The sequence below is a fragment of the Pipistrellus hanaki genome, assembly GCF_964339955.1.
Source record: "Pipistrellus hanaki genome assembly, chromosome: 14".
Lineage (NCBI taxonomy): Eukaryota > Metazoa > Chordata > Mammalia > Chiroptera > Vespertilionidae > Pipistrellus > Pipistrellus hanaki.
This window is the reverse complement of record NC_140516.1, coordinates 52707482-52734831: the sequence shown is the minus strand read 5'-3', so window position 1 is coordinate 52734831 and position 27350 is coordinate 52707482. Positions and strand designations below refer to the sequence as shown.

Sequence of the window (27350 nt, the reverse complement as noted above, 5' to 3'; positions counted from 1 at the left end):
AGGCTAATATTCAAATCAACCGAACCATGGAACCACTGGTTGCTATCCAGGAGCTGCCCCCAGGTGGTCAGTGTGTCTCACGGGGGGAGCACCACGCAGCGCAGCGGTGGTGGGAGCCTCTCCTGCCTCCGGGCAGCCCTAAGGATGTCCAACTGGCAGCTGAGGCCCACAAGGCTCCTGCACTGCCACAGGACGCAGGCCGGGCTGAGGGACACTCCCCCCACCCTGCAGTGCATGAATCTCGTGCATCGAGCCTCTAGTGATACAATAAAACAGAACTGAAAGGTAGAAGCTAGATTTTATATATGTATATGTTGAAAACCATCATAAAAATTACATTTTACTGCCCGGACAGTGTGGCTCAGTGGTTGAGGGTCAACCTATGAACCAGGAGGTCACGGTTATATTCCCAGTCAGGGCACATACCCAGGTTGCAGGTTTGATCCCCAGTAGGGGGCATGCAGGAAGCAGCTGATCAATGATTCTCTTTCATCGTTGATATTTCTCTCTCTCCCTTTCTTCCTCTCTAAAATCAATAAAAATGTATTTTTTTAATTACATTTTTACTATAAAATACAGGCATACCTTGGAGATATGGCAGGTTCCATTCAAGATCACCATATCAAATAGCAAGAATAGCAATGAGTGGTCATTTTTGTGCTGGTGGAGGGTTTTGTCTTCAGTTTGTAAAAAAAATGCAACACCTGTAACGTGCAATAAAGTTACGCACAACAAAATGAGGTCTCCCTGTAGTGCATGATCAGAAAGAAGAAAGCTTTATTTAAAGAATATATTTTAAATCACTTCATCTTATCACTCGTGTTTATGGACATAAATACAGCAATAGACATGCTTTAAAATTAGGATCACATTGCATATTTGCTTTTTAAAATATCACTTAACATCATATCATGTACAATGTAAATGTTCCTGAAAAACAATAGTCGCACACATTAATGCTATTATGGACCGAAAATAGACTTAACCATCTCCTAATGTTAGACATTAAAGTAGTGGTCAATGTTCTATAACAATGTATTACTTGCAAGAAAAAAAAGAAAAAAAGAATTGACAACAAAATATCAAAACCAACTCGTGTTGACGTTATCTACAAATCGTACACACAGTGATTTACCAGGGGCGAACGTAAATGGAGAAAGGCATGTAACTGCAAGAGAAATTATTTTTTCAAAAAAAAAGAAAAGCCCTCCCAGTAGTATCATGAATTTGCATGAAGGGCACCGCTGCATTTTACCACGCTTGTTATGACATTGGGTGCGGAGCCCGAGGCTGAGCGCGCCCTGCAGCTGCAAAGCAGTACCCCGGTCTGGGCTGGTTCTCCGCCTCCTGCTCCTCAAAGCACGGGCATCCTCTCCAGGGGTCTGCTAGCCATGCGCCGCTCAGGCCCACCTCAGCGGCCTGTCGCCCAGCCCCCAGGCGTCTCTAGGCCACCGCAGCGCCGGAGGCGGCCCTGGACCGCGGTCCGCCCTTGGCGGGCTCTCCAAGGATGCTGCGAACACGGCTCCTGGCAAAACCCTGCGCCTCCGAAGCCCGTCCCTTCGGGGAAGGAGGAGGGCTCCTCTGCGCCGCGGGGCGCCGCTGCCACCCTCGGACTGCGGCCCCCGGGCTTTGTGATGCGGCGACGGGACGCGCAGGCGGGGCGGCCGGAACCCGAGTGCCCGCACCTGGGCGCGTCTCCGCGAGCCCGTGCGAACCGAGGCGGCCCGGGGCTGGGAGAGCTGCGCACACCGCACGTTTCACAGAGCGGAGCCGCCGGCGGCGTGGGCAGCAGCCTTCCGCCTCCCACGCGGCGAGGACCCTGGCGACACCGACCACGCGCCGTGTCCGAGCGCCCAGAACTGTTTGTCAACAAAGACCAGCCGTTGGCAAGGGGTGGAGCCTGGAAGGCAGCTATCGCGAGAAGTGGTCTTCCACGGAGGCTCTGACAGGCGCAGGCGCACTACAGCGCCCGCCCCGCCGCGAAGGTGGCCGCCGCCGGGGGAGGCGGGGCCCGGACTCGGGCGCAAAGCTCGCGAGACTTGGACGCGCCGCCGCAACTCCTTCCGGTGAGAGACCGGAAGTGTGCTGCGGGGGGCGTCCCAGGTGCGCGCTCTGCTGTGCGGCGGCTTCGCCGGGCCCGGGTTCCCGTGGCGGCCGCTCCGGTCCTGCCTCGCCTCGCCTCTCTCGGACCGAGGCGATGGGGGACTCCAAGGAGGGCGGCGCCGAGGCTCCGCCGGCCGGCGCCACTGCTCGCGGAGGACTCAGCCTCCTGTCCCAGGGCGAGTCCGAGGAACCTTCTGCACAGGTGCGTCCGCCCCGGGCTGCGGGGCGCGGGGCTGCGGGCTGCGGCCCGCCCCGCCGGGAGGGATGTCACGGTTCCCGGCGGCTTTGGCGCCCTCCCCGCCCCCCCCCCCCCCGGGAAGCCCCGGGACGTAGGCGTCTCCTTGCGGTCATCTTACCCGCAGCCGCCGGCCTCCGCTTCGGAGCGGCTCTGCTCGGAGGCGCGCATGTAAACAGGGTGTCCCCACATGTCCGCGCACGCGGAGCAGTTACACAGGCGCTGTTTGTTAAGATGCCTGTCGTTTTCAAAGCTGAGCTCTCAGCCCTGGAAGTGAGTTTCTCTGGGGGTCGGGGAGACACCCTGTGTGTGGTTCCAGAATGCCACACAGTCGTGCCGAGGTGGAGGGGAAGAGGGTGTCGGGCCCTGGACGGGGCCCCAGGCCGGCCTGGCAGGCGCTGCTTGTCGATTACTAAACGTTTGCTTACGAGACAACAGCCCCGCAGATCTTACCGCAAACTCCTTCCCCCGCTGTGTGTGACCGGAATTAAAGTGTCTGGAGGGCTGAGCAGAGGTTTTAGCAAATGGTGTGTTCAGTTCACGTGATGGTATCGCCTCCCCTTGGCCGGCTTTCTCGCAGGAACATTCGGAAGGCAGGTTGGCTGGCCTGTTACCCAGCTGACAGCCGGCACCATCCTCCTCCTCCTCCTCCTCCTCCTCCTCCTCCTCCTCCCCTCCCCTCCTCCTCCTCTTCCTCTTCCTCCTCCTCCTCCTCCTCCTCCCCCCTCCTCCTCCTCCTTCTCCTCCTCCTCCTCCTCCTCCTCCTCTTCCTCCTCCCCCTCTTCCTCCTCCCCTCCTCCTCTTCCTCTTCCTCCTCCTCCTCCTCCTCCTCCTCCCCCCTCCTCCTCCTCCTTCTTCTCCTCCTCCTCCCCCCCCTCCTCCTCCTCCTCCCCCCCCTCCTTCTCCCCCTCCTCCTTCTCCTCCTCCTCCTCCTCTCCTCTTCCTCTTCCTCCTCCCCCCCCCCTCCTCCGCGGGACGGGATGTTAGAAAGGGAGAAGAGCTGGCTCAGTGCCTCCTCCTTCCTGGGTGCTCACCCAGTGTCCGCCCGTGTCCCCAGGGCTCCGCGCTGCTCCCGGGCGGCGGCGCGGTGAAGAGCCGGGCCGTGGTGAAGTACTCCTCGGCGCCCCCTCGGGCGGCCTTTGCGCGCCTGGAAGAGAAAACAGACCTGAAACTGCCGCCCGCCAACTGGTTACGGGAGAGCGCCAAGCTGGGCCCCGCGGGCACCACCATCCTGGGCACCGGGAAGAAGAGCAAGCCCTTCTCCAGGTGAGTGCCTGCTTTCCCGCCTGGCTCCTCACGCTCCGCGTCCGGGTGCGGTTTCTCTCTGGAAAAGGGTCCTTTTGACTTCAGAGCCCGTCTCCCCCGCCAATGGGGTTATGGTGCCAGAGGGAGGTTAGATGGCACAGGCTTCTCTCAGGTCTGCGGCTCGTTATGAACAGCTGGATTCTGACCCCAGAGAGGTGGGGTGGCGCCCCGACCTAAGGCGGCGGGATCCCTCCTTCGGAGTCTTCCATTTAATGGCGCTGGGTTGTCGGTCTGAGAAGGCCTGGTGCAGACATCCAGCATGTTCGTCGGGTGGCTCGAGCCCTTGACTTGGACACTTGCTGGGAATGCTGCTGGTGGTACTTGAGAGGGTAGCCTGGGTCTTACTGAGGATCATGTATGAACGACCAAATTCTTGTAGACCATGTCATGTCTGGGGTTCTCCTCCTCCCTCTCAGTGATTGAACCTGAAGTATTCCCATACAATGTATGGCAGAGCCATAAATACATTAATGCCTTATGAGCCAGTAGTTTGGAAATTATCCTAATGCCACTCGAGATAAAAGTTCTATTTGCACAATGGTGTGTGTTTGTAGCAGTATTTCTACTAGCAAAAGTTGGAAGTAGTCCGTGTATCTTCTTCTAGAAGAATGGCTTAATAAATTATGATGTGTGAACACAAATGTTAGAAGGTGAGCCCTAGCCGTGCAGCTTAGTGGTTAGAGCATCTGCCCTCTGGCTGAAGGATCTCAGGTTCGATTCCGGTCACAGGCACGTACCTCAATTGCAGGCTTGATCCAGTTGGAGTGCGTGCTGGAGGCAACCAGTCGATGTCTCTCTCTCACATCAATGTTTTTCTCTCTGTCTCTTCCACTTTCTGTAAAAATCAGTGGAAAGGGGATCCATGTGGATTAACAACAACAACAAAATGTTATAAGGTGACTTACACAATAATTATATTGACTGCACACCCTATGTTAAGTACTTCATACATTGATGTCTTTTAGTTCTCACAACCACCTTTGAGTTCGGTGCTGCTGACTAATTTTCTCGTGGACAGACTGAAGCGTAGGAAGGTTAAGTAGCTGCCCAGCCCACAGGAACTCATCGGAGTGTGCTTTGGAGTGAGGTGGTCCCGGGCGAGCGTCCTGGCTCCGAGCTGGGAAATGCGGACACGGACGCTTTTCCAGGCTTGTGGGTTAGGGATGTGCCACATATGGATGTGCCACGCGTGGCATCTGGCACACCTTGTTTTTCTTTCCTCCTGGCCGAAGTGGAGTCGGGTGTATTTTTCCCCCCCATATACTTTAAAAGAGTAATATTGTATATCGCTAGGAAGAGTCCCAAACTCAATCCTGAAAAATGTTTGTTTCTATTTTTCTTACCTTTTCACCTAAAAAGAATAACATCTTGAACTATTTTCTCTTGGAGGTTTTTTTTTTGTGTGTGTGTGATTACCAAAATGAAAATAGTTATTGTTTTTATCCTAGGTGTTCCCTTTTAATTGCTCCTAATGATTATTACTATATTTTATCAAATCTAAGATGCCATTGATTTTAAGTAACACCATTATTTTATATGCCACTAAGAAGGAAAGATAGCCAGCTGTAATGGTGAGAGGTATGCTGATACAGAGATGTCAGAATGTGGGAAATGGGTGTCCTTGAAGTTGACATTATCTATGATAGACTACCTGCATCACTGTGGGCATGACCTTTGTGGCCTTCGTTCCCTCCATTAGCTTTGGGATGGCGTACGACTTTATTGATTCCGTGGGGAACGATGTGGACGTTGTCTCTGACTCTGAGGTAAGTGTCCTGGTGGGGAGGCCATCGGTGCCAGGCACTTAGAGCATGCTCTAGGCAGGAGTCTTGAAAAACTGATGAGATGAGATCACTGTCTGATTAAGTGCCTTTTTTGTTATTAAACAAACACATAGCCTTTCTTCAGAGAGGAAGGAATAACCCAAAGCACTGGTAGTGTCTTAAAAAGAGCAGTTACAGTGATTAGGATGTTTGGGATGATTTTGTATGTTTCCAGTTGAGAATGAGATATGATGCTTCTGGCAAAACGGATTGCTCCTTGGTTGGTCATCTTTATCTGATATGTTAAAAGCCTAGGTCGGTGCAGGTGTGACCGTCAGGTTAACAGTATGGCTTGTAAAGCGCAGGTGATTGAGGTTTTGAAGAACTGTCCTTCGCATGCTTGCATTTAGCTTCCTGTGGAAAGTACAATTTGTATAACCTTAGGAAAGTAAGGTTTATGCATGGGAAGCTCCGGAATCACTAAAAAAGGTCTTTCTAAACTCTTTCCTCTTAATTTCCTTAAGAACATAAAAAAGCTCCTGAAGATCCCCTACAGCAAGTCCCACGTGAGCATGGCGGTGCACCGCGTCGGGAGGACCCTCCTGCTGGACGAGCTGGACATCCAGGAGCTCTTCATGAGGTCTTCGCAGGTAGGATCTGAGGAGCCACCTGAAAGCAGCGTGTCAGCAACCTGAGGGCACTAGGAAGGTGGTCTGTTCCCAAGAAAGGCCCACGTGGAGACAAAGCTGAGGACATTAGCAACTTAGGAGCCAGAAGTTTCACAGATAATAAAAAGTAGAAAGGAGAGAATTCCAAGAAACTTACTGATACCAACCAGCAGGATTCTTGCAAGGAAAAGGATGAAGCCAATGAAAAAGTGATGAAAAGTCTGAAATTTAAGGGACTAGTTCAAATTTTTTAAAAACCCTGTGATGTCTCCTTTAAAGAGATTCTTGTGAAACATGGCTGCCAGGAAATGTGAAAAAGGTTGTTATTTTTCCGGAAATATAATTATTAGAATTAACTGCTTCATGTAAAGCAGTGCCTCTCAATGTTGGTAAATGCCTATCCCACACACACACACAGACCCCCCCCCCCCCCCCCCCCCGCCCCATGTATTGATGATTAGTGCTTTTGTACAAAATAACCATATTATTGTTTCCTAAGGCTTACTCTCTGTTCTGTACTTAACTTTTCACGCACTGTCTACAAACAGTTCATGGTCCCACCAGTCCCACAGTGGTTATTTAAGACTATTCCTCTATGCGTTGGTAAAGGAAGATAAGTTACGGTGATTTACATTGAGTACGTATTTATGAAACAGTATTCAAAAAGTAAAGAGTACTTCCTGTAAGAAGAGTAATAGGTAAATTGTTTTGACTATATGTTTGTTGTATTGATTGATTTTTTATGTTACTCAGACTGGGGATTGGACGTGGCTGAAGGAGTTTTACCAGAGACTGATTGACCAGAAGTGGCAGAGGAAGAAGAAGAGCAAAGAGCATTGGTACCAAAAGGCTATTCTTTCCAAGTTTTTATATTACAGGTACTTGGCTCTTTGTTTATTTATCTTAAAGATGAAAAATTAAATTCTGATCTAAAATTTAATTTGAAGCCAGAAAAAAAAAATTAATTTAAGGTTTGTCTCTATGGTATTGTTTACATTTCAGTGTCTTATATTTCTTTTCTTTAAAAGTAAGATGTGTGCTTGATTATAGAGTCTGGTTTAAAAAGCAGTAGGCTTGCATGAGCTTACCCTGAGTGACAGTGTGATATTTCTGTTTCTGACTTGGCCAGTATCAATGGCGATGGGGCCGCACAGCCTGTCCCGTCTGCTGCCGAACAGCGGGAGTCGTCCAGTTCAGACCAGACAGGTGACTCGGACGGGGCATCATGGCCCGCCCCCTTCGAAATGCCTTCTCCAGTTTCCGAAGATCCCAGTGCTTCCAGTCAGGTCAGTTAGTACCCCAAGGCTAACTCAGCATTCTCATTTAAGAAGACAGAACCAATTATCTTGCCAATAAAAGTAGATGAACAGCAATATAAAATATTCTATCAATATATGTCTCACAATTATAAACACATCTTTTAATTTTGTTTTAAGAATTTGCAAGAGATATGAATGGCTAGATCAGATTTTTTTAAATTAAAAAATTTAAAAAATGTTCTCAGCATTTAACATAGCTCACCAATATGTTTATCAATGCTGACTATCTCCTTGAAGTCATGAGAGTATTTAATATATAATAAATACAGTGATGTAGTATATTTTAAACTTTAGGTGTAAAGCAAATGCCTATCAAATATTGACTCAGAGACTTGCTTGTAATTTAAATACTGACCTTAACTTTTAGTGAGATTTTTAGGGCTAAAATCACCCTTAAGATTTTCTGGATGAGGTTCCTGAGGTTTTAACCTATAATAATGTTAGAAAGTTTTTAGAAAGGAAGGGAGAGTGAACATGTTGTCTCTTTTTTGTCTCTTATATTCTTGGTTTCCTCTTATTGCTTGATTAGTTTTGTCATTGTTTCTATCAAAGAAAAAAAGAACTCCACAGATGTGAATTGTATGTCTGTTTCAGGTAAACCTATTGATAAACTTAAAGTAAATAAAAATAGGATCTTTAACTTGGTAAATTATTTTTCCTCTTGCTACGTGTTCTCACATATTGAAAATTATTCACCCAGATTGTTGCTATCTTTACAAATTATAGGATTACAAGGAGGCAAATATGTTTAACTTGATTTTAGTTTTTGTAGGTTTTAAGATGGAAAAACCTTATTAAACTATGTAATGAATTCAAATCTCTCCCAAGTTGGGAAAAACTGAGGAAAGGAAAGGAAGTAATTACCATGCAAGGTGACAACAGGAACTAGCAGGAGGGGGTGGTGTGGGTGAAAAGGCCTGGGGGCTGGGCACACGAAAGGCCCAGGTCAGGCCTGGGAACTGGTAACACTGGTATTAACACAGGATGATTAATTTGCTTTGTAGTTAGCCATTACGTTGTGTTATTTGTTTTATACATGTTCATGTATGTGATTATAGTTCACCAAAGGAATTTTTTAAAATTCTTTTTGTATTCCTTGGCTTCAAAACCCACGCATTATAAACAGACACGATAGGAATACATCTCCCGCCACCCACCTCCCCTTCCCATTCTGTCCTTAGCTGGTGTAGGGCTCCCTCTCATAGGCCTTGGAGGCTGTTGAGAAGCTGTAGGAGGACGTGAACTGGCATCTAGTTAGTGCTTCTTATGCCCTGCATGTCATGCCATTCGTATAAAGTACTGCATACGTGTTATGGTATGTGTTGAATGTTACAAGTAAACAAATTAAAGCTCATACAGAGTGATGTTTGTCCCTGGTCGCATGGCTGGTGAAATCTAAGCTAGTGTTCAGATCCTTGTGACTTCAGAGGCCTGTTCTTGAGCCGTGCTCCACTGTGTCCACGTGTTCCACACATGTTCAGAATGGCCTCAAAGCAGTCAGATTGTCTTAGCAATGCCAAGTACCGTGAAGAGCTGTCCTGCCATAAAATAACCTTTCACAGAATATTTTTAGAACATGTTATACAGCCTTAATTTCAGCATTTAGAGATTTATTTTTGTCTGCAAGCCACTACCTTATGAATCCTTGTTCCCCAAACCTTAACCACTACTTTGAGGTCTGGGTTAAGCACTAATAAAGTTGAAGTAGGCGAACTAGGTATTTTTGTAATGACCTTTATTTGGAACATCATAACCTAGAGCCCAAACTCTCATTAAAGCAACTACCTGGCAAATACGATTTTGGGAGTTGGTCCCCAGGTGAATAACTTGTCTGTGTAAATAAATAATAAAAAAGTTTAAAGCTCTAGAGCAGTGTTTCCCAAAGTGTGGTACGCGCACCCCCAGGGGTGCGGGAAGAGTTTGGTGGGGGTACGCATTGCACCGGAGTTTGGTGGGGATATGCACTGTACCGGGCTTAGCTGCGCTTAATTCTACATTCTCATGAGTATGAGAGGTACTCAGCATTACGAAAATTATAGAAGGGGTACACATATATCAAAAGTTTGGGAAACACTGCTCTAGAGTATTCTTTAAGCACACAGCAAAAGTGCTGGAGATTCATGCACGTGCACTCACCCACACACACAGCCTGTGTACAGTCACGTGCACGTTGCAGGCAGATGCTAAGCCTGTTAGCACACACCGAGGGTGAGAGTTCATGAACTACAGTGTGTGCACACATAAGCATGCCCATCTTGGGAACTACGGTGGCATTGACATTCGACTTAAAGTAATGTGTCTTCATGGCAGCTGCCTAATGATTGGAAAAATGACTGGTGGACTGAGTTTACCCACTGTCAAAAGTTCCTCTTTCTAAAAGTGTTTTTGAAAGTATAATCCACAGGATGTATTAAGAATTAAAAGTGTCCTGCGATTAAGTCAGTTTAAGAACATTGGATTACATAGAGGAGAAGTCAATTTTCTACTACAGAACCTCTTAGAGGCTTTTCCATGCTCATAAGCATTGTTACTCTCCAGAAGCAAGTCTACAGCGAGTAGCCTTTGTCACCGCTCACTCTGAAAATTTCTACCAAGTATCCCAAGGTCTGATAGACAAAATGCAAAACTAGAGGCTATTACCATGACGGGTGTCTCCAAAATGGGGCTGGGGTTTCTCAGGAATGTTTGAATTGGAGATGGGGTAGGCTAAAGATTAATGGTATTGAAATTTACCCCCAAAATTGTGAAATATAAAACTTCGAAAGCTAAAGTAATCTTTAATCTTTTCTGAGTGCGAGCCAAATGGGATTGGCTTGCGCGGTGGCTGGGATAGCTAAGCGCTGTCGGAAGCCACCAGGGACAAGCGTTGGGAATATGTCTTAGCCTGATGACAGCAGGAGCTTTGAGGTGTCGGCTTTGAATGCTTAGGTGGTACTCTAACAGTAGGCCTTTTATAAGAACTTCTGGCAGCAGAATCATTCCTATCCTTGCACTTTTCACAGGGAAGTGAGCCTCTCGAACCCTCATACATAGTGGGGCATCTGGCCTCAGCCCCCAAAGAACAAAACCTGACTACTTTATTCAATGACGGGGAGAACAGTCAGGTATGCTTCCCAGGGTGTCCGCGTCCAGACACCCAGCCCCAGCCTGCTTCGTCACTAAAAACTAGTCTCCGTTAGAGTTCGTAGGGGGGAAATCTACCTGATCCCGAAAGTCCATTTCTAAACAGCTCTGATCTTACAGCTCTGTCCTCTTCACTTACTTCGTCTCCTTTGTCCTTTCTTTTTTCTAGTCTCTCTGTGGATCGTGGGGGGAATTACAGCTCTCCTGTGTGTTATATAATCACCGTTCCAATTTTATTTTAAATCAAAGGGCCTTAAAAATGACTTTGTTCGGAATATTCTGTGGACGTTTGAAGACATACATATGTTGGTTGGCTCCAACATGCCTATATTTGGAGGAGGCAGATACCCAGCAGTCAGCTTACGTCTCAGGTAACCACTCCCGTTCTCCTTTAGGACCTCTGTCCGTCTACTCGCACCCATCTATCCGGGCACCCTTCCCCTCCTGGTGGAATTGAAATGCACAACGAAGAAGGAGCTAGTCTCAGGGAATGCTGGGTGCCCTGGAGCTGGGGGTTCGCCCTGGTCCTTGCTGAATGGACTCAGAGGTCTTGTCCTGGCCTCGCCTTCCGTCTGCGTCTGCTTGTGAAGTGTGGTAGAATTTACTTAGAGTGAAGGAGGTGGTTTCCAGCGCCTGCTAATGCTCCAGAGTGTGTGCCCGTGGTAGCATGTGTGCATTCCGGCCTGGGCGCCAGCGGGCGTGGTGAGCAGTCTTTCACCCCACGTTGTTGGAGGAGCGTGCAGTGGGCTCACAGTCACCTGCTGCCATCTCTCCTTCTGTTTCTACTGAAAATGCTATGGGTTCTAGTTAGAGAGCAAGCAGAGCTTATGCAGAAATGGTGAATAGGACGGCTACGTGTGCATACTTCCTCGGCAAAGAGCTTATATGGCATTTCCCACGTAGGAGCACAGATTAAAATAGTTAAATGGGAGAAAAAGTCTCAAGTGATTCATTGTGAAACATCTTAATTAACCCAAATAACACCAGAAATGTTATATTTTTAGGGATAACAACAAGCCAATTAATGTGCTAACTGGAATTGACTATTGGTTGGACAACTTGATCTGTAATGTTCCAGAGCTTGTGATGTGTTTCCATGTAAATGGGATTGTACAGGTAAGACACGTGTGTCTCTAATAATCTCTCCAAAGCAAATGGGTGTGGAGAATAGTGCTCCCTGAAAATCCAAGGTGTACTTTTTAGCGAGGACCGTAGCTGTGAATAAACTGAAATTCAAGTATTTCACATTTGAGTTGTTGAGGATAATTTTACAGGTAATCTGTGAGAAGATCATAAATACACTGAACCTTCACTGTAGCCATAGGACTGTAATTTTAATGCCAGGCACCTATTGTAGTTAACAGTGTCTATACAGTAGAGGTATTTATTCAGTACACAGCTATCTACTCAGTATATGCAAAGTTTTAGGGAAAGGGCCCAGTAATAGGTCACTTATAGAGCAAATTGTTGCTGAGCATGCTCTATGATGAGGCACCTTGTCCCCATTTTCAATGTTGGGGAGAAAATAAAGTATGGTCCTGACCCAGAAAGATAGAATCCGAAGGGAGTAACGTGCAGAGAGAAAATAGGAGACGCAGATGAAGCGCCGGAAGGGTGATGCACACACAGAAGTCTGATGTTTGTAGAGGAGAGGTCATGTCTCTTCTGATCTGAAACACAGACTTCCTGGAGGTGGCATCTTCAGTGGATCTTGAGTGACAGCGTCCCCAGAAACGCCAGCTGGATTCTAAAAGACGAGTGTTAATAAATGAGGTGCTGGTGATGCGTCCAGTTAGGTGGGCCAGGGGCTCTCTGAAATCCAGGAGTGCTTTAGCTGAACCAGGGATGGACACCAGCCTCAGGAGCCTGGGGTCCAATTTCCCAGCTGGTTTGGAGTTCCTAGTCTCGGAGTATTTCAGAAGTGTGGGCAGCGGAGTTTAGGGAAGTGTGACCAGAAAATAAGCTGGGACAAAATGCAGAGGTGCCTTAAGAGCAGTGGTGCTGTCCAAGCAGCCTTGCTCATTGTGCCCCTAATCTCCTCCCCACCCCCCCAACCCCCATCTCGGTCAGGCTGCACAGGACCCTAATGGCAGGACTTACACATGTGCTTGATTTATAGGAAGAGAAGTGTTGCTGCGAGATCTCTCTTAACCCGCCCTCTCTCTGTTTTATAGAAGTATGAGATGATAAAGACAGAAGAGATTCCTAATTTGGAAAACTCTAATTTTTCTACTAAAGTCATAAAAGACATTGCACAGAATATTTTATCCTTTCTGAAATCTAATTGCACCAAAGAAGGACATACCTATTGGCTCTTTAAAGGTGAGCTCATTCTGGACCGAACATGGTCTGATGGGTTTGGGTGGCCGCTGTGAGTGAGACTGCTTGTTTCCGCAGCGAGTGGCAGCGACATCGTGAAGCTCTATGATCTCACGACTCTTTGTGAAGAAACCGAAGACAAATACCAAAACCCGTTCACCATGCCCGTGGCGATTCTCCTGTACAAGTGAGTGCTGTCGCCAGGGGAGACAAGGACGAGGAGCCTTGTGTAAAATTGTAGAGTGCACAGCCACACCACCTGAGCCAAGTATTCGTATTCTCTCTCCCTCTCTCTCTCTCTCTCTCTCTCACACACACACACACACACACACACACACACAATCTACATCAAAAAATCCTTGCGGGGAGGGTAACTGGTTGTTTCTGTGGTCCTTACTCAGTGGGAGGAAAGGGGCAGCCTACACTTGAACTTTGCAGAGAATGGTGAGTGGGCGTCAAGCTGATATAAATGTTTTTTAGGGTTGCCTGCAACATGATGATGAAAAAGAACCAAAACAAGAAACACTACGGAACTATCAGAACGCTGCTTCTCAACTGCGTTAAATTGTTGGACAAAAGCAGACACCCTCAAGTAAGAGGAACGCCCGCATGCTCTGGGAGAGCAGCCTAGCGTCTGACGATGTGCCTGGCACTGCAGCCTTCGTGTGTAGCTGCCTCTGGGGGGCGGGGCGGGGGGAGCTCCGTGTGGCTGCTGAGCACTGAAAGGCCGCCCGCTCTGAGTTAAGGTGTTCTGTCAGTGTAAAGTACACCCGGATTTTGGGATCGTGTGTGCACACATGTTATGTGCCTTTTAAATCAAAGATAATATTAAAATTAAGCCAACCAGGAGTGACCGTGGCTGCTAGAACGTCTGCGATGTTCCGTGCGGCTCATGCCACACTCCTAATGGCGGACGCGTGTGCAGTGCACTTTCCTTCACGTGTGACTCCGGGAAGTGGGAACTTCCACAGTTTCTTAAGATCTGTTTACACAGCCGGATCTCGTTAATCACTGTTAGTATGGGTATGCTTCAGTGTAGCATAAAAGCACTGAATGGTCTCTCAATCATGGGCCCCCGATTTTCTATCCCTGTGCCCTCAGTGTCTGTATTTTGGTTGCAAAGTTAAGTTGAAGCCTCTTTAAATCAAGAAGATCTGCAGTCTGGATCTTTTTTTTTTTTTTTTTTTTTTTAAGGTCCAATATTCATTGTAGTCACATCCAGTTTAGAGATAAAGATTATCCTAGAGACCAACTCAAGAGAAAACTTTTTTTTTTTTTTTGGCAGAAAAACGTAAAACCATTTTTAACTTAATTATCTAATTGCTGGTTGAAAAGGTGGTGTTTGATGGATACTGAATGTGACAGAATATGGTGTTACAACTATTAAATGTTATTAGAACCACTTAGTAATAAATGATAGAGTGGAATCAGTAGTAGTATATACATGCCCATTTTAAGAAATCCCACAGTGGACGTTTCCCTCACTAAGCTAGTGGGGGTTCCCCCGGGGCCATAGATTGCAGAGTAAATACCAGCTGCCTATTTATAGCTTAGGAAGAGAATGTTTCTCAGTTGACAGGATACTTGCTAATGTAGTTATGACTCTATGCCTGGAGACTAGTCTCCAGTGAAGTACAGTTGCCACCTTTTTAAGAGGTGCTGGGATGGGATACTTTCCGGAAGTGAACACACACCCGGGAGAATTTCAGAGCGCGCTCAGGGGACCGGTGACGGGGGCGTCTGCTGCGGCCTGTGCTGGGGCAGCCTGTGTGCGGGGCTCCTGGAGGCGCTCAGCAGTGAAGCTCCCCCTGCGAGTGCTCAGGTTTGATGACAGTCACGCCTTTTCTTTCTTTTTATAAGATCATTGCTTCAGCCAATTACATGCTTTCAGAACTCTTTCAACTGGATGAACCTAAAAAAGAAGAAAGTGCAGAGTCTCCCTTAAATGAGAATTCTGATGAGAGTTACAGTGAGGAGGAGGAGGAGATGCCGGACAGCGATGAAAATGGGGCCTATTGCACCAGCTCTGACCCTCCCGACGATAACAAAGCCGTGGCCATAATCAAGTCTGTTGGAGAATTGTCAGTTCCGGAGAAGTACAAATCCATCCATCAGATCAGAGTAAGCCTGTTTCGGTGTGTATTAAAGAGGTACCAGTGGAAAAACAACAGTGGGTGGGTACTATCAGCCTCTCAAAAGATGGCGTTGCTGCATTGTAACCAAGACCCTGGGCTCGTGAAGCAGTTAGATGGTAACTAAAGACGGAGTGACATGTTAGTTTACAGTTGTTTACGAGGGAACACTGTCTGTCATTCTCTGAAGCACTCCAGACATCGTCAGTGTTCATATAAACGTGTCTTTAGTTGGTTTGGCCTTCTCAGTGTCCCTTTTGTTAATCCTCACCTGAGGATATTTTTCCCACTGATTTTTAGAGAAAGTGGAATAAAAGGAAGGGGGAGGAGAGAAATGTTGATGTGAGAGAGACGTAGCGATTGGTTGCCTCCCGTATGCGTCCTGACCACCTAGGCTGTGGATCAAGCCTGCAACCGAGGTACATTCGCTTGACTGGAATCAAACCCAGGATCCTTCAGCTCGTGGGCTGACGCTCTAATCACTGAGCAAGACCAGCCAGGGCTCAGTGTCCTTTGGGAACCAGGAGTCAGTACCGTCCAGAGCCCTGGCCCCAGCCCGGACTCACTGTGCCCTGTGACAGACCACTCCCCTGTGCTTGCTTCTCTGCCGTCCAGTCAGCAGTCACCCCAGCCTCTCGGGTTCACCAAAACCAAGAAGCCCACCCACAGAGCACCACTTAGTGGTGGAGGCGCTGCTGGGCTTGCCGCCAAGGAGCACCAGTGACAGTGAGACCACCGGTACTGCTGAGCTTGTTGTAAATGGATGGGTGTGAGCTGTGCTGCTCAGTACCAGTGCTGACCAGACGCTGAGTGACCTGGGAGGTCAGGTGTACATTTATCTAAAACATGACTACTGACGTTCACTTTTTTGTCAAGTAGAATAATTTTTAAAGTTATAAGTACTAAAAGCAACATGTATGCCAGGAGATCTTTTTGTTAAGCAGGATTTGTGTTGATGATGCTTATTATATCAGTTGAACCTGCAATTAAAACAGTACATTAACCTTAACACCTCAGTAAGTTGAGTACACCACCGCATTTTGAAATGGCTGGTGTGTAGAGGTTTAGTAATTCCCAGGAACTGACGGGTGTGGAATTGTCACACTGGTCGCATAGTAATGATTTTAAATGTTTGTTTCTGAAGCCCAGTTGTGCGTTTCCAGTTTGCCATGACACGGAAGAACGCTGCAGACTTGTGCTTAGCTATGTTCTAGAGGTGAGTTTGTTGGTGGCGGAAGGATCTCCTGCTGTGGGTTTTCTCTCCCTGAAGCCTAAAGTGAAAATTAGTTTTTTCCAGCTCAGATCAAATGTAGTTTTTAAAATACAAAAACTGCTAAATGTACTCAGTAGTCCAGATACTGCCTTACATTTAGTTTCTCGTTGACCTTCAGTTCATGTACAGTAAGGGTTTCTCCTTGTTTTAAAGGGTTTAAAGTCTGTGGACAGCAGCATTAAGAAAGAAAGCGACCTGCCTGCAGCTGACCCCAGCACCCCGATCCCATTGAAATATGAAGATGAGTCTGCCAGGGGGGGGCCTGAGGGCCTGGAGAAGCAGATGGCTTTGTTTTTGGACAAAAGTAAGTGGAATCGATGAGCAAATAAGGCCTCCTCTGTAGAACAAGACGCTAGTCCTGTACCAGCAGCCGGCTTATTTGTGTCAGTGAAGCATTCACTGGCTCCCGGGCAGCTGGAGGAAGGAGGCGGCGGCGGTGGTGAGTGAGTGAGCTCAGTGACCCTGAGAGGGAGCGAGGCTGCTGCTGCTGGGAGGCGGAGGCCCGGGAAGCTCAGGGCGTCTGTGGAAAAGGTCCACTCGGTGTGGTTACTTGAAGCTGGTGTTGACCAGTCTTGTCACAACAGCGGTGCCTGAGCCTGGAGGCTTCTGGGAAGCAGACATTGCTTCTTGATGGTGAGCTACGGGAACGTGAACGTGCTCCTCTCCCTGTCCTAGTGGGCTCCCTGCAGAAGGGCAATTGTTCCAGCCAGTCCGGCATGACCCCTGGCTCCTGGCAGCACAAGATGAAGCTCCAGCTGATCCTCAAGTCGTCCAAAGCCTATTACGTGCTGTCGGACGCTGCCATGAGCTTGCAGAAGTATGGACGCGCGCTGCGATACATCAAGTTAGCTCTGCAGAGCCACGGTGAGGCCCTGCGAGCGAGCATGCTCAGGCATTGGGAGGGGAACAGCAGGCATCGTGCCAGTAAAATTCTACTCCCACTCCTGTTGTACAATGTAATTTTAAACCACCCTCTGAATCTTGGGTGTCACTTGGTATTTTATTTTCTGCTCCAAGTGGTTTAATGACATCTTCATTTTGAAAAACATGAAGCCATGTTTGCTCTCTGATATAAAATAAACTTAGAGTGGAGACAGCTGGTAGCAGATTTCCTAACACTTACTGTGTTCATTACGCACTTTTTCTCCTTCCCACTCTCCCACAGACACTTACTGCTGCCTCTGCACCAACATGCTCTCCGAAGTGCTGCTGTTCCTCTCGCAGTACCTGACGCTCTGCGGCGACATCCAGCTGATGTTGGCCCAGAACGCCAACAACCGAGCGGCTCACCTGGAGGAGTTTAACTACCAGACGAAGGAGGACCAGGAGATCCTGCACAGCCTCCACCGCGAGTCCAGCTGTCAAGGTGGGCGGCGAGGCCCCGAGTTCCTGCCCGGGGTGGGGACTGGGAGAAAAGGGGCAGAAGTGTTGGTGCTTGATGCTGCTCTGTGCCCCTTATTTCTCAGTTTTAATGTGGAACATGGTCGTGTGTGTGTGTGTGTGTGTGTGTGTGTGTGTGTGTGTGTGTATACAATGCTTTTGCAATGTTTTATAATTACTGCTTATACAACTAGAACTGACTGTGAACAAGCTCTCGGACAGTTATGTTGACTTTCTGCACTTGTTTTCTCAGGAGGTTTCTCCAGGTGGCCCTGTAGACAGCTGACCAGGCCGTGATGTCTTTAGAGAAGGAATAGCATTGGTAGAAGTAGGTGGAGTGCCTTCTGAATGATGTCGGGGCCTCAGACATTGAGGTCATCTTTAAACTCCGTTCGGGGTTGGCAGTCTCACCAAATATGTCACTCTGTTTAGAGTTGTCTGATTTTTCCCCTGGAGACAGGAGCACGTAGCCCACGGCAGCTCCTCATTTTATTCTCCTGACACGTGAGGAAGCCCTCAGTGTGTTCTGACGCTCCTGTTGTATTCATGTGGCTTGTGAGAATGACGGTCTCTCAAGTATTTGGGTGGCATCAGGAGTGCTACCCTTTCTTCTTGAATTGGGGGCTCTGCATCCCCCATCCCCGCTAGATGGTGAGCTTGAGTCTTTGAGGGCCCATCCAGAGGCTTCTTCATTGAGTCAGACATTGATTGATAAGCGATATAGTCCATGACCGCCCGCCCGCCCGCCTGCCTGCCTGCCTGCCGTAGCTGCAGAGCTTTCCTACAAGAGCTGGTCCCCTTAATGAGAGAGCAAGGGGTTCCCCTGTGTCAGGCCCTCCCCGGTGAGCGGGTGCACCTGGCAGAAGCTGGGGCACACAGGCAGCTGGTATTTCTAGGCAGGAAAATACTTCTTTTAATCAGACATGTGCCGAGAAAGTAAGTTTCTTAAATAAAGAGATCTTTACTTCGAAGCTTAAATGTTCAGTTTTATTGATTGAATCTTAGTATATTTATACTGTATTGCAGTTACTTATTTTATTACCTTGAAAGGTTCAGATTACTTGAATACTAAGGAAGTAGTATTTGCATAATCACAGTGGTGACGTTTCCTTTCTTTCTTTCAAGGATTTGCGTGGGCAACTGATTTATCTACAGACTTGGAAAGTCAACTTTCAGTTAGTTGTAAATGTTATGAGGCTGCCAATGAAATCCTGCAGTTCAGTGACTTAAAAAGCCAAAATCCAGACCACTATGTACAAGTGCTGAAGAGAATGGGTAACATCAGGAACGAAATCGGTGTGTTTTATATGAATCAGGCTGCTGCATTACAGAGTGAGAGAGTGGGTGAGTATCCCTTTGGAGTCCTCCCTTCACTGCCTTTTCTATCAGAAAACCACATGGGAACGTGGCACTTGGTTTTAAGTCCTGGATGCTCTGTTAAAACCACCTTTTTTTCTTAAATTTTCAAGAAATGAAATAGGATAAAACATGATTTTCCCTTGGAATTCATTAGTTCAGTGCCCTCCATCCGCCATCTGATCAGCCAGCAGCGAGCTGGGCCAGGCCTGGTGCTGGGTGCACGGTGGCTGCAGCATCGCTCTCTGAGGCGAGGAGGCCCATGGGAGCCTGCCTCGCTGTGCGCTGCCATCAGTGCAAGCACATTGCGCTAGGAAATGAGGAAGCACAGACTGTGCTCTTAAAACTCAGTCTCATGAGGCAGTGCGAGTCAGGTGGCTTGGTTTGCTGCTGTGGCACCAGCCAGCCGCTCCTGAGGTGGCTGCGTTTGATGTGTATGTTCTGCCATAACAAGCCCTGGGGTTGGCATCGACCACCGATCTCTCACCCCGGAAGCAGAGGGCCAGGACCAGGGTGCCAGCCAGGTTGGCTTTCTCTGAGGCTCTGTCCTCGGCCATCTCTTTGCTGTGTCTTTTCCCTGTGGGTGTCCCTGGTGTGTCTCTTGTAGCAGCACCAGTCATGTAGGGTTTGTGCCCTACATTATAACCTCATTTAACCTTACTTACCTCTTTAAAGGCCCTCTCTCCAACAGTCACGCTCAGCATGGATGTGAGGGTGAGGGGCGCCGGTCGGCCATGGCAGGTGTGGGGAGGGCGGGGCGCTGCTGGCGTCCTCAGGGCTCACTCAGATGCCTACTTACACTGTTTTAATTTTCTCATGAAGTGAGCAAAAGTGTGTCGACTGCAGAGCAACAATTGTGGAAAAAAAGCTTTTCTTGCTTTGAGAAAGGAATTCACAACTTTGAGTCCATTGATGATGCTACAAATGCTGCCCTCTTGTTATGTAACACGGGAAGGCTCATGCGGATTTGTGCACAGGCGCACTGCGGTGCAGGGGACGAATTTAAACGTGAATTTTCACCAGAGGAAGGCTTGTATTATAACAAGGTAACACATCTGCTCATGGCATCATCCATTCAAACCTAACTGCCACTTACCTTTGCCATTGCTCCATTAAATATCATAAAACCAAAGTAATGAAAAGCGAGGGATGGCACAGGACTAGACAGACAGGCCTGAGTGCACTAAGGACTCAGGACTGGAGATGACACTGGCTTGGTGGATAAAAGGTGATCTTTGGCGAGGTGCGTGGGTGTAACCAAAGTAAATGTCAGGTGGGTTGAAGTTGGATATGAGCAGGTGGAACTGCAAAGGGACCAGGGGATCAGCTCATGGCTGGGCAAGGACTTTCCCAGCATCACGAGCAGAAGCCACAAAGAAAAAGGGGGTCAACTTAAATGTGCAGAAATAAAGTGTTTAACACACAAAGCAGAAAGCAAAGCTGAAAAGCAAACCACCATCTAGGAGAAATAGCTGTAGCACAGGACAGATCAAAGGTTAATAAACTCTTGGTGGATAGCAGTTAGGAAGCATTGAAAATATACTGTCCCCATCGAAGAAAGGGTAAATGAATAAGAAATTCGTATGTGTAGAAGAAGTAAATGTTTAATATGGAAGCAACATTTCAAAATGTTATCTTCTAAGGGATTTAACACTCGAGTTTCTTTCACTGACTGATTATCAAATACTTACTGGCCAGTGGTCACATCCAGTGCCGGAGGAAGCGTGCCAAAGCAGCGCACATCTGATTGCGTACAGGGAGCCCCCTTTTTCCTTTTTTTACAAAAACTCTACGTGAGAGCCTGCTTTCACCAACCAGGGCAAACCAGAAGAGGACTTTTGCTTTTAGGATGAAAGGGAAAGTGAAAAAAGCATTCAGCCTCTGCTTTGCAGTGAGCTGTTCCTAAGGCAGTGCGCGCCCTGAGCAGCGCGAGGCCCAGCGAGGCCCCTCCCGGAACCACACTCAGCGCCTGAGCGGCCAGCCTAGGGCCTGACCTGTTTCCAGGCTACCTCTCCGCTGTCTGTGCGTCCCAGGGTGAGCCGTGTCCTGGGTCAGAAAAGCCTAGGCGAGCTCAGAGTGTGACCCTTAACGTGACCCGTGCGGAGTGAAGCCTTTTGGTCATGGTGAACGAAATGAAAATGCGTGAGGTCTGACAACACGCGAACATTCCCTGTATTATGGTAGTTGCGTCTTCGTGTTACGCCAGTCGGCTTACCAGGGGTTTCATGGGAGCGCGTGCTTCAGAGCCGCATACGTTTCCTCAGGGAGGATGTTCCCAGCACTGCCTTCCCCCAGCGCCGTCCTCCGCCCGTCCTCCCCACAGCCCTCACCACCGGGCCTGGGCGGGGCTCACCCACGCTCTCCTCCGCAGGCCGTGGACTACTACCTGAGAGCGCTGCGGTCGCTGGGCACCCGGGACAGACACCCCGCCGTCTGGGACTCGGTGAACTGGGAGCTGTCCACCACCTACTTCACCATGGCCACGCTGCAGCAGGACTACGCGCCGCTGTCCCGGAAGGCGCAGGAGCAGGTACGCTCTGTCGGCTGAACGGGCGTTTCCGCCTGCGGAGCTCTTCACAGATGCTGAGCGGCTTCCCCGGGAGCAGTTCTTAGATGTCCTTAGCTTTCTCACGGGAAGTTACAGGCTTGTCTCTTTCCTGTTTGCCTCCCCTAAAAACAAACAGATTGAAAAGGAAGTCAGCGAGGCCATGATGAAGTCCCTGAAATACTGCGACGTGGACTCGGCGTCTGCCCGCCAGCCCCTCTGTCAGTACCGCGCCGCCACCATCCACCACAGGCTGGCGTCCATGTACCACAGCTGCCTGAGGAACCAGGTACGCCGCCCGCTCACCTCCTGCCAGGGCCCCTTGAAAGTGTTGGGGTGCTTCGCTTATGTTTCTATTGTAAATGCCTCCTGTCCTGTTAGCTACTTAGAAAAACTTGGCGAGTAGGCATTTTCCCCCTCTTAAGCCAGATGTTTTTCTGAACTATAATCGATTGGGTCTTAGTTTGCAAAATTATGGGTCTAGTATTTTGATTTTTTTTTTTTTTTAATATGGTTAGGCTTTATAAGAGGAGCTTTTTGTACATCTTGAAGTGCCCATTTTCCAACTTATTATCATGAAATAGAGCACATAGGGATTCATGGGAAACATGTACCGAAGAATCCCCAAAGGAAAGCCTGCGTGCTCGCTCGGGGTGGAGGACGGAAGACTGCTGCAGGGCTCCTGGGCTGGGCGCCCTCCCTGCGGCATCTCCCCCCACACCCACACCCACACCCTCAGCCACACCCTCAGCCACACCCACACCCTCACCCTCACCCACACCCACACCCACACCCACACCCACACCCTCACCCACACCCACACCCACACCCTCAGCCACACCCTCAGCCTCACCCACACCCTCACCCACACCCTCACCCACACCCACACCCTCACCCACAGCCACACCCACAGCCACACCCACAGAGTAGCCACGCCTGCATGTGCTATCCTCTGTGTTTGACCACGTAGACAGTCTGATCATTTTTTTTTTTTTAATCTTTTACTGCTTTTTAGAGAGGAAGGGAGGGGGAGAGAAGGCCTAAGTGTGACAGCTAAAACTGACACATACAAAAACCGCCTCTAAAATCCACTAAAATCACGCGTGGCCCAGGCAGAGACGAGGTGATGCTGTGGCGCAGCCCTGCCTCCCGCCTGCTCTCACGCTCCGTGGTTGCAGGTCGGGGACGAGTACCTCAGGAAGCAGCACCGCGTGCTGGCCGACCTGCACTACGGCCAGGCGGGGAGGCTCTTCCAGCTGCTCAAGGACACGCCCTGCGAGCTGCTGCGGGTGCAGCTGGAGCGGGTGGCCTTCGCCGAGTTCCAGATGAGCGGTGAGTCCGGTGTCCTGGAGCCAGGCGGCCTGCGGTCTCTCTCAGGCATGAGGAGTGGCTGTTGGTTTGTTTGTTTCTGCTCTTTCTCCCAGTCATTGGCTTTGGGTGGAGGCCAGAGTGCCTTTAAACTCAGAGGAGTGGGTTAGATTATGTTCGGCGGCTAGTAATGTAGAAACATGATCCAGGAGCCATATTAGAAAATAATGTGCCAGGTCAGTGTAGACAGAGACGTAAGGCATGGCGGACCCTGGGAGTGAAGGGCAGCGGGAAAGGAGGCGGCCCCTGCCGCCCTGTGACGCCCCAATGCCACAGCGGCTTGGTAGGACAGCTGGTACTGAGGGCCGCAGAGACTTGCCCAGCATCATGAGGCTGGTACGAGGGCCACCTCGTACCGCAGGCTCCTCCCGGCTGGTCCACTCGAACCAGACTCTCCAAAGAGCTGTGCTCACTCAGCAGGACCAAGCGGAGAGTTGGGGGTCTGGGGACTAATTGTTGCTCTAGAGCAGGGGTCCTCAAACTTTTTAAAGTGGGGGCCAGATCACGGTCCCTCAGAGAGCTGGAGGGCCGGACTATATGAACTACTAATTCCTACTGTAACACCTTGGCTGCGCTCACTGCCCAAAAAACCTGGCGGGCAGGATCAGACTCCCCTGGGGGCTGCATGTGGCCCGCGGGCCGCAGTTTGAAGACCCCTGCTCTAGAGTCTAGGCCAGTGGTTGGCAGACGGCGGCTCTTTGGCCCCTTGAGTATGGCTCTTCCACAAAATACCATGGCCTGGGCGAGTCTATTTTGAAGAAGAGTCGTTAGAAGCAGTTTAAGTTAAAAAAAAATTGGCTCTCAAAAGAAATGTCAATCGTCGTCCTGTTGATGATTGGTTCTGCTGGCCAATGAGTTTGCCGACCACGGCTCTGGGCGGACGCTGACTTCCTCGGGGGTAGTTCCTAGGGAAGGTTGAGGTTAGATTGGAAGATGTTATGCTTGGTGGCGTGTGGACATGGGACGGTGTAGATTTCACTCACAGGAACAGCCGTTTTGTGTTTCCCACCCAGGTCAGAACAGCAACGTGGGGAAATTGAAAACCCTGTCTGGGGCTCTCGACATCATGGTGAGAACCAAGCACGCGTTCCAGCTCATCAGGAAGGAGCTCGTGGAGGAGCTGCGCCAGGTCCGGGAGAAGGGGAGCTCTGTGTGTCCCATGTCACACTGAGGGGGGACTGCATGTAGCAGGCATGTGGGGGCGTGTGTGCGTGTGCAGGATGGGCAAAAGTAGGTTTACAGTTGTCCTTATAGAAAATAATATAACAATCAACTAATAATAATAATACAGAGTAAGCTGTTTGGCTTCCTCACAACTGTAAACCTACTCTGCCCCACCCTGTATGTACAAACATAGACATGTGGCAGCTCTGGATAAAACACTCACTGTGATTTAGTGCATTTTCTTGGTGGAATTGTTATTAACTCTTTAAGTTGCAAGTGTATCTTACATTTTAAAATAACCACATAGACGTTGGTTAGTAAGGCCCTGGTGTTCAGTCTGTTAAGTTTTGTTTTGTTTTCCTAAGAGAAAGAAGGGTGTCTGCCCTCAGTAATCTCTGCTAACCTGCCGGGGCAGTGGAGCGGTGAGCGGGCTGAGCAGGCTCCTGGAGGCCCTTTGGTGTGTGGGCATCCAGCGTCCCTGCTGCTGCCACCATGCTGCCCAGCTGGGCCTCTCCTGGCCCGGGTTTGCCAGGCCCTGTAGGGTTCCCATTTCCTTCTTGTGCCTTTTGCTTTCCATACTGGGAAGTTAGAGATGGTTGTTAGGGTTAGTTTCTCCTTCGTAAGTGCCTGTTGGTTGGAGACAGCGTTGTGCTGTGCTTGGCTCCTTAAGTGATGCTGCGGGGGAAGAGGGAGCGGTGCCTGCTCCCAGCCCCACCTCTGCCCCCGCTGCTGCCATCGGCCTGCCCTGGAGAAGAGACCTGGGTGCAGCCCTGGGTTTTCCTTTAAAGCTACTGGGTTCACGAGCCCCGCCCGTCACTTCAGCGTGAACCCTGGTGGTTGGGAAACTTGGGTGAGCAACTCTCTGTCTGCAGCCTCAGAGCGAGGAGCCGACGCCCGTGGCTGACGCCGCTCCTGGTCTGAACAGAGAGGAGGTGCTCAAGCTGCTCAGCATCTTCGAGTCCCGCCTGGCGTTCCTGCTCCTCCAGTCCATCAAGCTGCTGTCTCCCACCAGGAAGAAGACCAGGTGAGCGCGTGTGCTGTCTCCTGCACTGGCCACGGAGGCGCACGGCCATCGCACCGACGCTGGGAGGGACGGGTGCCCTGGCCGGCCCGCCTTCGTGTGGGCGCCAGGACCTGGGGTGGGGTTCCATGGGGAACTTCTGGAACCAGCCCCGGGGCCTTCACACAGAAACTACGCCAGCATCACAGCCGGTGGAGGCGCAGTAGTTCTGAGTCGGGTCTGGGCTGCAAGTCCGAGGGATTCTACCTTCAGGGAGGCAGCCCCAGAGGCTTCCGATGGGAACACCAGCTGAGGGAGCACCAAGCCAGCCGCTCCCTGGAGTCCTTCCCAAGCGTGTGCCATCGGACACTACTTCCTCTGGGCAGTGCTGTCTGCCCCGCTCCACCACAGAGCAGAGGCCAGGGAGGCAGAGCAGGCTGTACCGCTCACGCCGGGCGCAGTGCCTGTGCGTGGGAGGCACTTGTTTGTGTAAAGAGTGGCCCGGGTTTTCACTGACGTGCTGAAAGGAACGTCTAGAAACAGGCCCCCAAGCAGCAGATCCACAAGGTGTGGACTAGGCATGACTAGAGCACTGCTCCCTGCAGACATGGAGGGAGTGGGGGGCATCACTGTTTACGTCCCTTCTTTCTATTTTGTCCTGTTCTGTTTGCCCACCAGCGGTCACGTAGAAGAAGATGTGGCCCTCAAAACCAATAAGCACATCTACTCCCAGCTTCTGAGAGCCACCGCCGACAGAAACACCAGCCTCCCGGACCGGATCGACGTCCTTCTCCACCTGCTGGACCAGCTCGCGCGGGGCAGCGCCGTGCCGTGACCGCCCGGCACCCTGGTGCTCGTCCGTGCCTTCTGCACTCGGGCCGGTTTGTCCACTCGGTGCTTCGTTAATTAAACGCGTGGCAGGTCCCCGCCCCAGTGGGCACCGCGCAGCAGCACAGCGTCCTCATTTCCCCACGACAGGGCAGGCGAGCTCTCCGCCTCCGCCTGGGAAGGCCGGAATCGGGGAGACCAGCTCCGCGCGCTCCGGAGCGGAGGTGTGGTGCAGGCACACTACGTGTTGTTGAGTTTGTTAAGCTACGTGGGTTTCAGACACGATTACTTTGGATAAATGTTACGTTAGGCCAAGGGACCTTTGTCCTGGGGACGTTGGCAGTCACGTGGTTAGAGCCCCAGCGGTCCCTCTGATGGCGCGGAAAGAAGTCGCCTTTGCGAGCGGCAGTGCGGATGTCCGAAGACCAGCCGCGTGCAGTTCTCCGTGCGAGTGCGCGCCCCGAAGGACCCACCACTCTGACTTTGGATGACAGCTGACCAAGCGTAGGTTCTACCCCACTTCTATTGCAAACTTGAAACTGTGAATAAGGTCAGAAAACTATTTTGAATAAATAAGTTATTTATTTAAAACGTCTTTGTTTTTTCTCATTTCACATAACTTTTACAAATTGTCATTTTAAAAAACATTAAAAATAAGGCTCTGCCATCCACTGGCGTCTCACTAGACTTTCATACTTGTCACTGCGCTGTGGCTCCCGGCAGCTGCACGCACACACACCAGCCCGGCGGCCCTCAGTGCCAGCCCTGGGTCAATCCTGCAGGTCAGCTGGCAGCCCCTCGGCTACCCCCCGAAGGAGTCTGAGCTGGGGTGTCTGCACTGCGTCCTCAGGCAGATTGTCAGCGGCTTCCCGACACCGCGCTGGCCCGGCAACACTTGCAGGCCTCTCGCCGTTTGTCCGCGTCCGTGTTTATTGCATCGCCCTTGGGACAGGTTTGCACCCACTTCCAAGAGCTCGTCATGCCGAAACCGGTGTGGCTCAGTGGATAGAGCGCCGGTCGGCGGACTGAAGGGTCTCAGGTTTAGTTCAGGTCAAGGGCATGTACCTTGGTTGTGGGCACATCCCCAGTAGGGGGCGTGTAAGAGGCAGCTGATCAATGACTCATCGATGTTTCTAACTACCTCTCTGTAAAAAAATCAATAAAATATATATATTTTTAAAAGCTTGTCGTTGAAGCACTTAATGTTTTGACTGAATGGTAAAGCAGCTGTGAGTCAGTCGGTCCGCCCGCTATCTTTGCGGGGAACACAGCGGCATCGCAGCCCCTCGGTAGTCGGCCTGCACTGTGCCCTGGACCTTTCCAGTCTGGATTCCTGAGTCACAGGGTTTCTGTCTCTGCGGAAAGAGCCAAGCCAGGCACCTGAGCAGTGCCAGTCCTGGCCGCACTCCTCGGCTGCGCGGCCTTTCAGTCAGGGAAACTGGTCTCTGAGCGAGAAGAGAGCGAGCCAG

General features: G+C 50.0%; 1 protein-coding gene across 2 annotated transcripts; it reads left to right on the top strand.

Annotated features, from left to right (window-relative positions):
• The first annotated feature begins 2069 nt into the window (after positions 1-2069).
• Positions 2070-26487, top strand: EDRF1 (erythroid differentiation regulatory factor 1). Of its 2 annotated transcripts, XM_084904418.1 has the most exons (25): positions 2070-2305; positions 3396-3604; positions 5343-5409; positions 5931-6056; positions 6828-6952; positions 7204-7360; positions 10396-10497; positions 10766-10887; positions 11521-11632; positions 12691-12838; positions 12914-13022; positions 13316-13427; positions 14696-14956; positions 16112-16183; positions 16394-16544; positions 16916-17104; positions 17406-17606; positions 18746-18964; positions 19799-20022; positions 21348-21506; positions 21661-21810; positions 22700-22853; positions 23903-24018; positions 24926-25077; positions 25732-26487. In XM_084904418.1, exons 1-25 carry the CDS (start codon positions 2198-2200, stop codon positions 25886-25888), a joined length of 3702 nt encoding a protein of 1233 aa, XP_084760544.1. In that variant the 5' UTR covers positions 2070-2197; the 3' UTR covers positions 25889-26487. The 2 variants fall into 2 exon arrangements, with proteins under 2 accessions (XP_084760544.1, XP_084760545.1); XM_084904419.1 differs by lacking the exon at positions 10396-10497 and having other exon boundaries at positions 25732-26486.
• Positions 26488-27350: the final 863 nt, after the last annotated feature.

Coding starts and splice junctions, on each gene's coding strand:
- EDRF1 (XM_084904418.1), top strand. CDS start 2,198: ATGGGGGACTCCAAGGAGGGCGGCGCCGAGGCTCCGCCGGCCGGCGCC. Junction 16,184..16,393: donor TGCTTAGCTATGTTCTAGAG/GTGAGTTTGTTG, acceptor CTTGTTTTAAAG/GGTTTAAAGTCTGTGGACAG. Junction 21,811..22,699: donor ACAGCTGCCTGAGGAACCAG/GTACGCCGCCCG, acceptor CCGTGGTTGCAG/GTCGGGGACGAGTACCTCAG.